The sequence below is a fragment of the Ochotona curzoniae genome, unplaced genomic scaffold (assembly GCF_017591425.1).
Source record: "Ochotona curzoniae isolate NIBS_2020 unplaced genomic scaffold, NIBS_Ocur_1.0 contig_46, whole genome shotgun sequence".
Taxonomy (NCBI): Eukaryota; Metazoa; Chordata; class Mammalia; order Lagomorpha; family Ochotonidae; genus Ochotona; species Ochotona curzoniae.
In genome coordinates, this window is record NW_024466340.1 from 9541820 (window position 1) to 9555115 (window position 13296).

The window sequence follows — 13296 nt, forward strand, 5'->3', positions numbered from 1 at the left end:
CCTCCCTGACTGCGGCTGTGGGGAGGGCCTCTTGACCCGCCCACCGCCTTCCTCCCAGCCTTTCTGCTCCCTCAGTGTGGCTGCAGCGATACTACCACAGCATGGACAGGATTTCTTCTTCTTTTTGAAATGCAGATTACAGAGAGACAGAGATTGATCTTCCATCTGTTGGCTCACTCCCAAAACACCCACATTGGCCAGGAAGGGGGTGTGGGGTCCTTTCTCTGAGGGCCTGTAAACTGGGTAATGGAAGGGAACAGGTGCGGAAAGTGAGACTGGGCTGGCTGTGTGAAGCAGCAGGCAGGCAGTGCTGGGAGGCTGGGGACAAAGCAACAGGATGGGGCAGGCTCAGTTCTGTGGGAGGAGGCATATTCAAGAATTATGCTTGGAGCACCACAGGTTAAACTACTGCCTGCAGTACACCACCCATTTCAACACCAGCTTCTCTATGGGTCTGATACACAGCCTGACTCTTCTCAGGCACCTTATCTTGGCCCAGCCATGACAACCGTGATGACCCTGGTACCTGGACTCTGCTGCCCATGTGTGAGACCAGGCTGGGGCCTGTAGCTCCCAGCCCTGTCCGCTGCAGCATTTGGAGAATGGATCAGTGGATGGAATTATCTGTTTTCTTGTCCCTCTCAATTAATCAATCTAAAAAAAAAAGGGGGGGGCCCCCCCCGGCGGCGTGGCCTAGCGGCTAAATTCCTTCCCTTGAATGCACCGGGATCCCATATAGGTGCCAGTTCCAATCCCAACAGCTTCACCTCCCATCCAGCTCCCTGCTTGTGGCCTGGGAAAGCAGTCGAGGACAGCCAAACGCCTTGGGACCCTGCGCCCATGTGGGAGACCCGGAAGAAGTTCCTGGATCCTGGCTTCGGATCAGCATAGCATCAGCCGTTGCGCTCACTTGAAGAGTGAATCATTGGACGGAAGATCTTCCTCTCTGTCTCTCCTCCTCTCTATATATCTGACTTTCCAATAAATAAATAAATCTTAAAAAAAAAAAAGAGGAAGAAATCTGAAACCTTATCAGCCACTACTACTTGCAGTGTGAGTCCCAGAGAAATGGTTGGTAAGTGTGTGTCCCAAGCCCCTGCACACTGGCTCTCTACAGGGCTCTCAACCCAAATGCTGACTAGCTCTCTAGAGCCTGTCCTAAGGAGACAGCATCTGTTTCTTGGCACATGACAACATCACCTGGACTGGCCTACCTGCCTTCTGGAACCTAAGTGCCAAGAGGCTGTTCTCCTAGGCTGCCCTTTAAAAGTGTTGCCCAGGGGGCCCGGCGTGATAGTGTAATGGTTAAGGTCCTCACCTTGAACGCACTGTGGATCCCATATGGGATCCCAAATGGTTCTAATCCTGGTGGCCCTGTTTCCCATCCAACTCCCTGCTTGTGGCCTGGGAATGCAGTTGAGGATGGCCCAAAGGGACCCTGCACCCACATGGGAGACATGAAGGAAGTTCCTGGCTCCGGGCTTTGGATTGGCTCAGCTCCGGCCACTGTAGCCATTTGGGGAGTGAACCATCAGACAGAAGACCTTCCTCTCTGTCGCTCCTCCTCTCTGTATATCTGTCTTTTCAATAAAAATAAATAAATCTTAAAATAAAAAAGGGTTGCCCTAAGGCCATGCACAGTAGCCTAGTGGTTAAGTTCTTTACCTTGCAAGCACTGGGATCCCATAAGGGTGCCAGTTCATATCCCAACTACTTCACTTCCCTTCCAGCTCCATCCTCGTGGCCTGGGAAAGCAGTAGAGTACCACCCAAGGCCTTGGGACCCAGCACTCGTGTGGGAGAGATGGAAGAAGCTCTTAGCTTTGGATCACCTCAGCTCTGGATAGAAGATTTTTTTCTCTCCTTTTCTCTGTAAATCTGACTTTCCAATAAAAAACTAAATACATCTTTTTTTTAAAAAATGTGTCTCTTTGGGGTTGACGGAGCAGTGCAACAACTGAAGCTGCTACCTGTGGCACCAGCATCCTATGTGGGCATTGGCATAAGTCCTGGCTACTCCACTTCCAATCTAACTCCCTGCTAATGCACCTGGGAAAGCAGTAGAGAATGGCTCAAGTACTTGGGCCACTACATCCATGTGGAAGACCCAGAAGAAGCTCCTTTGCTACTGGTTTCAGACTAGTTCAGCTCCAGCCATTGTGGCCATTTGGGGAGTGAACTACAGGATGAACCATCTATCTGTTTCTCTTTACCACTTACTATAACACTGCCTTTCAAAGATCAATCTTTAAAAAGGTGTCTTTCCACCATGCCCACCCAGTCCCACAGAACCCCTGTGCCCTGCATGCCTGTAGCTGTGTCTCCATCGCATCTCGCTCCGTCTGCGCTGACTGCAGCTGCATCTCCAGGTCGGCCATCTGCTGGTGGACCTGAGACACTTCCTTCTGCAAGCGTGCCTGCTCCCCCTCAACAGCCCTCTTCTCCCCTTGTGCTTTAATCAAGTCTCGCCTTAGTTCCTGCATCTCTGAGTCCAGCCTTTTCCTGGTGGCTTTCAGTTCACTGATGAGCTGGTCTTTGGAAGTTGAATCCCGCCGGTAGGCCTCCACCATCACCTGCCAAGCAAGACAGAAAATCCTAGTTAGGTCCAAGTTTGGTCCTGCCCAGGGGTCAAGCTGGCTTAAAACAAGGATGTGTGATCACACATGCCAGTGAATAGCATGCTTCATCCTGAGGCAGCAGTAAGCCTGGACCCACTGAATGGTGTGGAGACAATGCACCTCCCTCCAAGATACCTGATGGGCTCTGAGGAGGCCACTCCCTCCCCCTCTGGTGGCAATGCTTGGCCTGACACGAAGAAACCTTCGTGGCCTGTATCTCCACTCTTACTACTCTTACTACTATCTTCTCACAGTCCCAAGGCCTTGCAGGGACAGGTGGTCTAACCACTCCTCCACAGAGAAACTGGCTCCCTGACAAACACCTCCTGCACTGATCAGGGTTGTTCCAAACCTGGGTCCTGCATAGTAATGACAATGCACCAGACCCACTGCTCTCCAGAGTGACAGTATGGTCCTGATGGGTACTGCACCACACACATCTATGGGGATAAGATGCTACCATGCTTGGAATTGCACCCTGACTTCAGAGAGAATCTTAGAATCAGGGAGCAAGTGTGGCTCTCTTGGCTTCTGTGGGATTTCCTCCCTACCCCACCACCAAGCCTCATGGGAAGAAAGCTCCACAAGTACCTTTTGCTGAAGAAACTGTTCTTTTATCTTCTGCATCTGCTTTTTCACAGCCGCAGTCTCTTGCTGCATGTGCTCCACCTGTGGGGTCACAGATGTCACACTGAGGGCTGCAGAGAAATCTGTGCCCTGAGGCTGTTCCTCAGAGCTTTCCCAGGTCAGGACCGCAAGGAAGAAGGCTGCATATGCTATGTGCCATGGCCCCTGGAGTCACTCAGACAGCAACAGGGCCTGCTCTCTGCTCACACTTAGCCTTTTCAAGTTTCAGACTCATCAGTAACCGCTTACTGAAGCAATGTCCCAGCAGAGCAGCACAGCAGCAGCAGGGCATGGCTGGTCAGAGTTGGTAAGGAAACACAGCTTCCTTTTACTTTACTTTCCCAAAGGGAAAATAGATCTGTGAGTTCCTCAGGAGTGGGACTGAGACAGAATCAGTCACAGTACAAACTTTACTTCCTCCACGTCCTTCTTCAGCAATTGTGACTCCAATTTTTAGTGTTTGCCTACCTGAAAACCATCTCATGCCATGAACATTCTAGTTTTCCCCAGCTGTGACTTGCTGCTAGGCTCACAGCACCGGGACCTCTAGGGGTGTGAGGTGTGATCAGCGGTGGGGTCCTCCCTGCCTGCCTCATGTGTCTCACACCAGGCCTGGGCTGCCAGTAGGCTCAGCCGGAGCCACATGCACGCAGCACAAGCAAAGGTGAGTCTCTGAAGCTCCTCCTAAATCAAGCTCTGCACCGTGAGTGGACACACAGGGTTTTTTGAAATAATTCTTTCAAATATGCCCAACAAAATCTGCCCCACTCAGGATCTCTCCACACCCACTGACCAAGGCAGGGCCACAGCAGCAGTGGTTGGTCTCACCCATCCCTGCCCTGAAGGCACTCCTCTGTAGTCACCTGCAAGTACAAAACGGCCAACTACAGACAGGGCAGCATGGCTGTGGCACACATGGCTCTGAAGTGTAACAAGATGACAGCATTACCTGACTGGACTTGATGGCTAGTTCTTGTCTTAAGTGTTCTAGAATTTCTGATGTTCCTTCAGTGCCTTCTTCCAAGCGTTTTGCTCCTTGGTCAAATTCCTCCATGCTGCTCTTGGCTGCTTGCAGGGCTACCTCTAAGACAATCTTTTCATTTTGTAGGAAGCGGATTGTGTCCTCCTTGGAGGTGGCCTCTCCTTGCAGCTCTTCCAGCCTGGCCTGCAGCTCCTCATAATGAGTCTGCAGGTCCCCCAGGGATTGCTCCTTGGCCTGTAAGGCCTCCTGTGTGGAAGTGAGTTGCTGCATCACAGCCAGGTGCTCCTGTTGCAAAGCCTCCAGCTGCTGGTCTCGTTGTTGCAACGTCAACTTCACCTGGAAAAAGCACATAAATTCAATATGGCTGCTCCTGACCCTGCTACAAGAACTTGAACCCTTGCACTCCATTAAGGTTTTTTTGTTTGTAAGATTATTTATTTAGGGCCCGGTGGCATGGCCTAGCAGCTAAAGTCCTCGTCTTGAACACGCCGGGATCCCATATGGGCGCCGGTTCGTATCCCAGCAGCTCCACTTCCCATCCAGCTCCCTGCTTGTGGCCTGAGACAGCAGTCGAGGACGGCCCAACACCTTGGGACCCTGCACCTGTGTGGGATACCCAGAAGAAATTCCTGGCTCCTGGCTTTGGATCGGCATAGCATCGGCCATTGCGCTCACTTGGGGAGTGAAACATTGGACGGAAGATCTTCCTCTCTGTCTCTTCTCCTCTCTGTATATCTGACTTTCCAATAAAAATAAATAAATCTTAAAAAAAAAAGTATTTATTTAGGGCCTGGTGGCGTGGCCTAGCAGCTAAAGTCCTTGCCTTGCACACACCGGGATCCTAAAATGGGTGTCGGCTCATGTCCTGGCGGTTCACTTCCCATCCATCTTCCTGCCTGTGACCTGGGAATGCAGTCAAGGATGGCCCAAAGCATTGGGACCCTGCGCCATTGTGGGAGAACTGGAAGAAGTTCCAGGCTCCTGGCTTCAAATTGGCTCAGTTCCAGCCACTTACAAACACTTGTGGAGTGAATCACGGACAGAAGATCCTCCTCTCTGTGTCTCCTTCTCTCTGCATATCTGCCTTTTCAATAAAAATAAATAAGTCTTTAAAAAATTATTATTTATTTAAGCAAGAACCAGGAGTTTCATTCTAAGTCTCCCACCTGGGTGCAGGGGCCCAAGGACTTGGGTCATCCTCTGCTGCTTTCCAAGACCATAAGCTGGACTGGAAGTAGAACAGCCAGGACTCAAATTGGCACCCATAGGTGATGCTATCACTGTAGCCAAAGGCTTAACAAAGCTGGACCCCCATTCAAGTTAAATAATTACACTGGGCACTGGAGTCCCTTTTACAAAATTCTGGAGAATACCAACAGTGTGATCATGCAGATTTGCACAAATCCCAGACCTGGTAAAGGTGACTCTTGGAGCAAAACCCACAGACAACTCCACACATACCCATGGCAATGGGGCCTGACACGAGAAGACCCCAGAGCCATTTGTGTATAGCTCGGAGCCTCTCAGGCCAGGCCTGGACAGGCAGGTTGTTTTGCAGGTGACCTCCAAGCCAGTGGTGGTGGACACTTGCCTGCTCCAACTGCTGTTCCAAGGAAGCTGCGGCATCTGCTGCCTTCTGCAGCTGCTCCCGCTCGTCTTCAAACTCTTCCAGCCTTCTCTGGAGATCCTCCTCCACCATTGTCTTGGCCTCCTGGATCTGCACAAAGGCTGCCTCCTGGTCCAGCAGATCAGCCTAGGCCCAGGAAACAGTGAATTTAAAAAGCAGAAAAAAACTATTACCTTCAGCAAGATGCCATGGGTTTGTATCACCACTCTCTCCACAAACTACAAATGAGGAAAGCTGAGCCTTGAGGGCCATGAAGCAGGGGTCAGGGCACCTGGGACTCCTTGGCTGCCCAGGCATGGTCCTCCACTCTGCAGACTGCCAGGCTTGACCCAGGAGAGCAGACAGACACTGAGATCTAGAGGTAAGTGATGCTGGTAGCACATCCCTCAGGCTGGGCACATCACTTAGCAAACCAGAAGGAAGGCAAGGAACTACAGGGACAGACACTATTTCTGAAGTGTTAAGCACATGATTACAAGCTAACATCTGGGCATACTTCTCAAGGAAAAGAAAAATTACAATCTAACATTTTCCCAAGTGTATTACCGGAGCCCTGAAGCACTAGAACTGACAGGAATGACTCTATCATCCTGCAAGTTAGACAGAAAAAGAGCAGAGTCAGAGCAAGGAGTCGAGAAACCCAGCTTTCCCTGGGACACAACTGTCCTCAAGAGCCTCAGCCACACCAACCACCTTAAACCCTGCTTGGGTGCTTTATACCTGTTGGCTTTTCCCAGCAGGGTTATTAAGTGGGCACCACTATTCCTGTTTTATAAAAGAGAATGAGGCTCAGAAAAGTTGAGAAATCACCGAGTCTCACAGCTACCTACAGAACAGCCCAGGCGTGGGTAGTTAGGGCAGTGCTCACCACTCCACAGGGGACATCCTCATATCTGAGTGCCAGGGTTCAGACTTGAGCTCCACTTCTCATCTAGCTCACTGCCAATGCACAGTCTGGGTGCCAGCCATGAATTCACCCATGTGGGAGATGGCAATGGAGTTCTGGCTTCCTGGCTGAGACTTGGCCCAGCCTGGGCTGCAGCAGGCATGTGGAGAGGAAACCAGTGGGTGGAAGAACTCTCTGTCAGTCTATCTATATCTCTCAATCTTTGTAAGGAAGTCAGGGGAATCTCTGGGTTCAGGTGAAAGCTGCTGAGTCTGCTGCTAGTACGGAAGCCCCCCCGAGGAAGCTGGGGCAATAACAGACTCGGCAATGTGAGCGGGGCAACCCAGTGGATTGTGGAACAGTTACTTGATGGCCCCTTCCCTGTCCCTTCCCCCGCCCCCGTGCCCAGTACCACAGGGCCCCAGGCTAGAGGCACGACTGAGTAAATAAGAGTTCACAGTCATCCCAGGTATCGGAGACATTTGGGATGCAATCCCAAACCTTTAAGCAGCTACCAGTGGAAGCTGTGCAGAACACAGCTAATGTGTTAGACACACTTAAAAAGTAAAATTTTACATGAAGTCTGTAAAAACACAAAATGTACACTCAAAAATATACATTAGTATATAGGAAAGCCTTTAAAACGGTGATGAATGTTATGATAAAACAAGGCACAAATTTCAAAATTGTTCTAGGAACTGGAGTTGTGGCACAGTGCACAAACCACTACCTAGGATTCAGGTACCACTAGTTTGCTCCACTTTTTTTCTTACACTTTAATTTTAATTTTTTATTTTACGATACAATTCCACAGGCACCACTCCACTTCTGAGCCATCTCCCTGCTGGTAGTATGGGAAAAGCAGAGGAAGATATTCCCAGTGCTTCGGTCCCAACACCCACATGGGAGAAGCTCCTAGACCCTGGCTTTGATCGGTCACTATGGCCATCTGAGAAGTGAACCAGCAGATAGAAACTCTCTCTTTGTCTTTCCTTCAGTCCATATGTAACTCAAACCCATAAACAAAAACCTCTTTTCTGCACTAAAGCTTAAATTAAAGAACTTTTAGCTTACTCATTTGAGAGAACACATGCACATGAGCTGTCATACAGTGGCTCCCGCCCCACTGCCTGTTAAGGGCTGAGGCCTTCTTAGAACCAGAAGCTGGGACTCAGACTGGGGCTTGCATGTGTATGGCAGGGACCCAAGCACTTCAGCCATCATCACTGCCTTCCAAGATGCGTATCAGGAGGAAGATGGAACGGCACTAAAACTGAGGCCCTCAAATACAGGTCACAGGCATCTTAACTACAAAATTTAGAGATGACTTCATTTTTACAGGAACTTCATTTTTACTCATTCAAATCATGGTGAATTCTTCCTCTAAATTTTAAAATTTATTTATAAGGCAAAGAAACAGGCAGGGCCCTTTTCCCTCTGGTTCACTCCTCAAATGTCTGCAACAGTTTGGGGTGGGTCAGGCAAAAGCCAAGAGTCTGAAACTGAATCTGGGTCCCTCAAGTGAGTGGTGAGGATCCAAGTACTTGCACCACACTGTGGCCTCCCAGGGACACGTTAGCAGGAATGAGCCGGGACTCAAACCCAGGCCCCCTGAGATGGGAGACAAGTATCCCAGACAGCAACAATTCCTTCCTGTGTGTATGCAAACACATAATGCATAAAAACACTAAGATCCAAACGATACATTTATGCTGTGCTTATGTATACTTATCACATTAATGACTAAAGTGTCCAATGATGGATCAATATCATCGGCTGCTGCTCCAGCAGCAGCCCTCACCTCGATGCTCTGAAGCTGGGCAGCCACACGCTCCTTTTCCTTGATGGACCTCTGCTGTGTGTCTGCCAGCCGGTGTGACAGGGACACATTCTCAAGCTTCAGGTGCTCCAGGAGACCTGCCTGGGTCATCTGTCCAACCTGCAAGGAAACTGCACAATGAAGTCCAAGTCTGCTCAACCTCAAGCAAGACATGCAGACCACCAGGGTGAGGGTCTCAGACCAGTGACAGCAGCTGGCTGCTCTGTGCAAGACAGGAAACACCTCTGCCTGCCACACTCCTGCCTAGGACTTACTCCCAGAGACCACACTGCAGGTAAGTCTAGCTCCAGACTTCCAGACTCAGACCGTCTGGTTTCCAAGAGGATCCCAGAAACCAGTAGTCTCCGCACCTGAAACTTTAGTCTGTGAAGGGGTCTATGCAAACGTCCTCAACAAAGGTATGCCTCTGAGTCCCAAAGGTGGGGGCCATTTCTGCACTGACCAAGGCCAGAAGGCATGCATCAGGGCCCATGCCTCCATCCGATACCCAACAATGGCCATGGATACCAACTGTCTGCTCAGGAACAAGGAGCCTGGCGCCACAGACCCAGGCTGTAAGGGGCAGCAAAGAGAAGCAAGTCCTGCAAAGTGCCACAGCACATGGGTCTGTGCTGATCATCCACTGAAGGCACCCCACCTGTCAAGGTGCCCACATGGGACAGAGCTGCAGGTTTCAGGCATAGGACAGGGAAGGTGGCTCTGGCTGAGCTGTTTCAACACAAGTGAAAAAACAAAGAATGCCTTGCACCTTTCCCTCTGAAATGCTCATGAAACCAGAAAGATTCAGGTATAGAAAATGTGCCATAATCCGTAATGAAGGAATGTGGAATCTGGCTTCCAAAGACTTTTGGAAAATGCAACTGTGATTCTCAACCTGCCACTCATTGCAACTCATACTGAGCCCTGCTATCTGATGCAGGACACCCACAGCTTTATTTCCCAAGGGCTGCAACTGAAGACGCTTTTCACCATCCTCATCCCCAACACATCCAGGGGATGAGCAAGGAGTATTCTCCCAACTGCCCTGGAGGCTGCTGCAGCAGAGGCACCAGCATATATCACACTCCTGCTGACCCACAACTCCCACTCCCACCATCAGAAGCTAACAAGGGTTGTGCAGCCACTTACCAAACACACAAGAGGGCCAAGAAAGCTTGTCTACAGGTTGTTAGAAAGAGTACATGAAAAGGACTGGATCATTCCATGTGCCTGAGAGTCTTTGCAAACGCACAGAGGAAGGTGTGAGAGAAGGTCTGCTACGAGCTGTTAGATCCAGAGTAGGGAAGGCCTGGGATGGGTCTTGAGGCCCACACACATAAGGGCTGGAGCACCAAAGCCAAACAACAAGTCACCCATGAGTGGAGAAATGGGACCTGTCAGATGTCGTCCACTTCACACAATTACAAAAACTCAAGCAGAAGGGATGTAACCCGGTGCGCAAAGGCCAAGGAGGGAGATTCCTGCATGGGACAATGCAGGGTACTTGAGTGGCTAGCAGATTTTTACACCATTTATAACATGTAAAAGTGGAAAATTCTCTTTACTACAGCACAGAAGCCCTGTTCTACCTGTACATGTGAACAGTGATCAAATCAGATGCTGTGTCTCCCCTGAAAGGGGCCCCTGCAGTCATACCTGGATGTGGGCCATCTCTCCCTGCAGCCTGACCCGGGCCTCCTGAGCCAGAGCAAGCTGCTGCTGATACCATTGCCGGACATTCTGCAGGGATGAGATTTCAGCCTGGGAGGCCTTCAGCTTGCTGGTCAGGGTTGTACGTTCCAGCTGTACCTGCTGGAGCTGGCTCTGCAGGGCCGTCATCTGCTGCCGGAGGTCATGCACTAAAAGTGAGCAAGTATATCCAGCTTAGATCAGCAGCCTCTGGTGGGAGAGCTACAGCTCTGCAGAGGGCCAGAGACACACTTGTTTCCAGACTCCGAACGTCACACAAACACGGCACTGGTGCACACAGAACCACAGAGAGAGCCAAGGTCCTGGTGACAGTACCACAGCCCTCCAAAAGCTCTGGCAGCTGGAGCTCTGAAGGAGAAAGCATCATCGGAGAAACATGAATTGAGGGCATTTCAGACCTGGGCCGATTCTGCTCCGTGGGCTTGGGTCCTTCATCTCAACCCCCAATTTGAGGCTCTCTCCCTAGTGTTCTTCTAAACAGGCCAACCAGAATCTCCTCACTGCCTGCTTGATGCCCGAGTGCTGACTCTCGCATGGAGAGGAGTTGGAGAGGCAAGGAACCATGTGCAGGGGGTCCGTTGGTACAGTCCTACAGGAAGCTGGTTAGGCCATGTCCCTAAACTTAACACAGGGAGAACAGGTAGGCAGTGTTTCTAAACACTTAAAATGGAAGCAGTAATTCTGTGCAAAAGCAGGCAGCTGTCCTGCTCCAGGAACACCAGACTTGCAAGGCAGGATGAGCAGAAGTGTTCACTTCTGACAGTCAAGGGTGAATCGATTACTAAGACCTCAGTCATCCCACCACAGACTTCAGCTGAAGATCATACTGACTTCAGAAAAGCACACACTCATGTGTTGACAGTAGACTAACTTAATGGTCCAGAGAGATGGACCTGATGGCTCAGCAGTCACCACCACCTGACCCACATGGGGGTCAACAGGAAGGCTGGACACCTGCACCCTCACCTGTATTGTCTTTACTGAGGATGTTCTTCTGCATGTCCTCAACTTTGGCCATGAGTCTCTGGTATTGCTCCTCTGCCACCTGCAGGTCACTGTTTGAGGATGCTAGACTGGCATTTTTGGCTTCCAGAGTGTTCTGCAGGTCAGCCATGGCCCGCTCCAGATCCCAGCAGGACTGCTTCAAGGTGTCCACTTGGGAACTGAGCGAGTCCTGCCTCAGCTGGCTGCTGCGACTGTGCTCCACCTGCGCCTGCAGCCTTGTGCTCAGGGCGGCCATCTGGGCCTGCAGCTCAGCCTTCTCTTTCAGCGCCTGAAAAGATTCCCAAACATTCAAATTTCAGAATGGCAAGTCCCTTCCACCCAGAAAACATAAAAGACTCATCCAGTGAGACAAAGAAGGGTGCCAGGCAAGTGAGCCTGGAGTTGAAACACTATGCTCCCCAACCTCCACTCTGCCCCCACAGTGGCAGCCACCCAGAGGAAGGGGATTGTTCAAATCGGTCCAAGGGGCAGGAGGTGTTCATGCTGCATCCAGAACTGGAACACATGCATGTGCACACTTGGGAAGGACAACAGACAGGTTGAGGTAGTAGACGTCTGTAGAAAACCTTTCTGTTATCACATCAAAGGTTCTGGGAAGCTCTAGCCAGGGCTACCACTGGACTCAGAAGCAGCCCACCTCTCACTAAGTCAAGCAGGGAGGGGAAGAAAAACCAAGAAATGGGGCCAGCGACACTGATGATAAGCACAGGGCACAGGCCTTATCAGCACTTTCTTCCCATCCTGAAGTCTACTGGGGTAGGGTGGAGGTGCAGACGGTGCATGTGAAAATCTAATCCCACCCATTCAGGGAGAACTAACATCCTGGAGACAGACAACATGATAAACCAAAAGAGCAAAGACAGAAAGAAACTAAGTCAGTGTCATTAATATCTGCAAGCATGCCAGAAAGTCTGTGCCAGTAACTGTAAACTCAGACTGCGGTTTGCATGCACACAGTACAAATCAGTGACCCCAGGAGTGTGAGGATCCAGAAAACAGGGACGGTGGAAATCACAGACAACCAAAACTAACCCAGGGAACTTTCCAGGAAGAGACATAGTAGAAACCTCAGTGATGTCAAGGCAAGCGTCACGGGGTGGTGTCATCAGTGTGTGGTTATGCCTATTCCCTGCGTCCCCACAACGCACACCCATCAAGCCTTGGACGTGTGTGTGCCTTGCCTCACTCTCCACAGGAGCACAAGTCATTTCCTCTAACTTTGGATACTGCCACCAACCCCACTGTATACAACCAAACAGCAAAGAAAGAATGAAAACTGTAAAATGACTTTCCAGATAAATGCTAATCAGATAGAAAAAGTTCTTAAAAGATCAAGGAGAACCCAGTTGCAGAGGCTCCCATTAAGATGGGGCTTTTGATGGGTCCAGGGTGGAGGGCCACTCTTCTTACCTTGCCCAAGGTCTACCTTGTGTTGATCTGGGCTGAGAGTTGGCTGTGTTGGTGCATGAAAAAGGATGGTTTGGGCCTGGCGTACTGGTATGATTGGCTACTCCTCTGCCTACAAGTACCATTTTCTCATACAGGCTGTCCCAGCTGTTCTACTTCCTATCCTGCTCCCTACTTGTGGCCTGGGAAGCAGTAAAGGATCATCCAAAGCCTTGGAACCCTGCATCTACACGGGAGACAAAGAAGAAACTCCTGGCTTCAAACAGGTCCACATTTGGCTGTTACAGCCATTTGAGGAGTGAACTATCAAGATCTCTGTCTCTCCTTCTCCCTATAATTCTGCCTTTCAAATGAAAGTAAATCTTTTTGTTTATTTCAAAGGCAGAGAAAGGCAGAGTGAGAGAGCTGACTCACTCTCCAAATGGCCACAAGATTCAGGTATGGGCCAGGCCAAAGCCAGGAGTAGAAATTGCACCCAGGTCTCTGATAAGAGTGGCAGAGGCCCACGTACTTGCACGTCTTCCACTACCAGTCCAGGCCATTAGCAGGAGCCGGGTCACAAGCGGCAGTCTAACCGGCATCTTAAGTCACACCTGAGGACAGCTCTCTTCTTCTT

General features: G+C 50.4%; 1 protein-coding gene across 3 annotated transcripts in view; it reads right to left on the reverse strand.

Moving 5' to 3' along the window:
• GOLGA3 (golgin A3) overlaps positions 1 to 13296 on the reverse strand; it is a 44539-nt gene that overhangs the window by 14290 nt on the left and 16953 nt on the right. For all 3 annotated transcript variants that reach the window (XM_040987185.1, XM_040987184.1, XM_040987183.1), the window contains 7 exons: positions 11235 to 11541; positions 10215 to 10417; positions 8541 to 8678; positions 5818 to 5979; positions 4194 to 4562; positions 3209 to 3286; positions 2309 to 2572 (listed from right to left, as the gene is read on the reverse strand). In XM_040987185.1, coding sequence (XP_040843119.1) covers positions 2309 to 2572; positions 3209 to 3286; positions 4194 to 4562; positions 5818 to 5979; positions 8541 to 8678; positions 10215 to 10417; positions 11235 to 11541 — 1521 coding nt within the window. The remainder of the gene's footprint in view (positions 1 to 2308; positions 2573 to 3208; positions 3287 to 4193; positions 4563 to 5817; positions 5980 to 8540; positions 8679 to 10214; positions 10418 to 11234; positions 11542 to 13296) is intronic.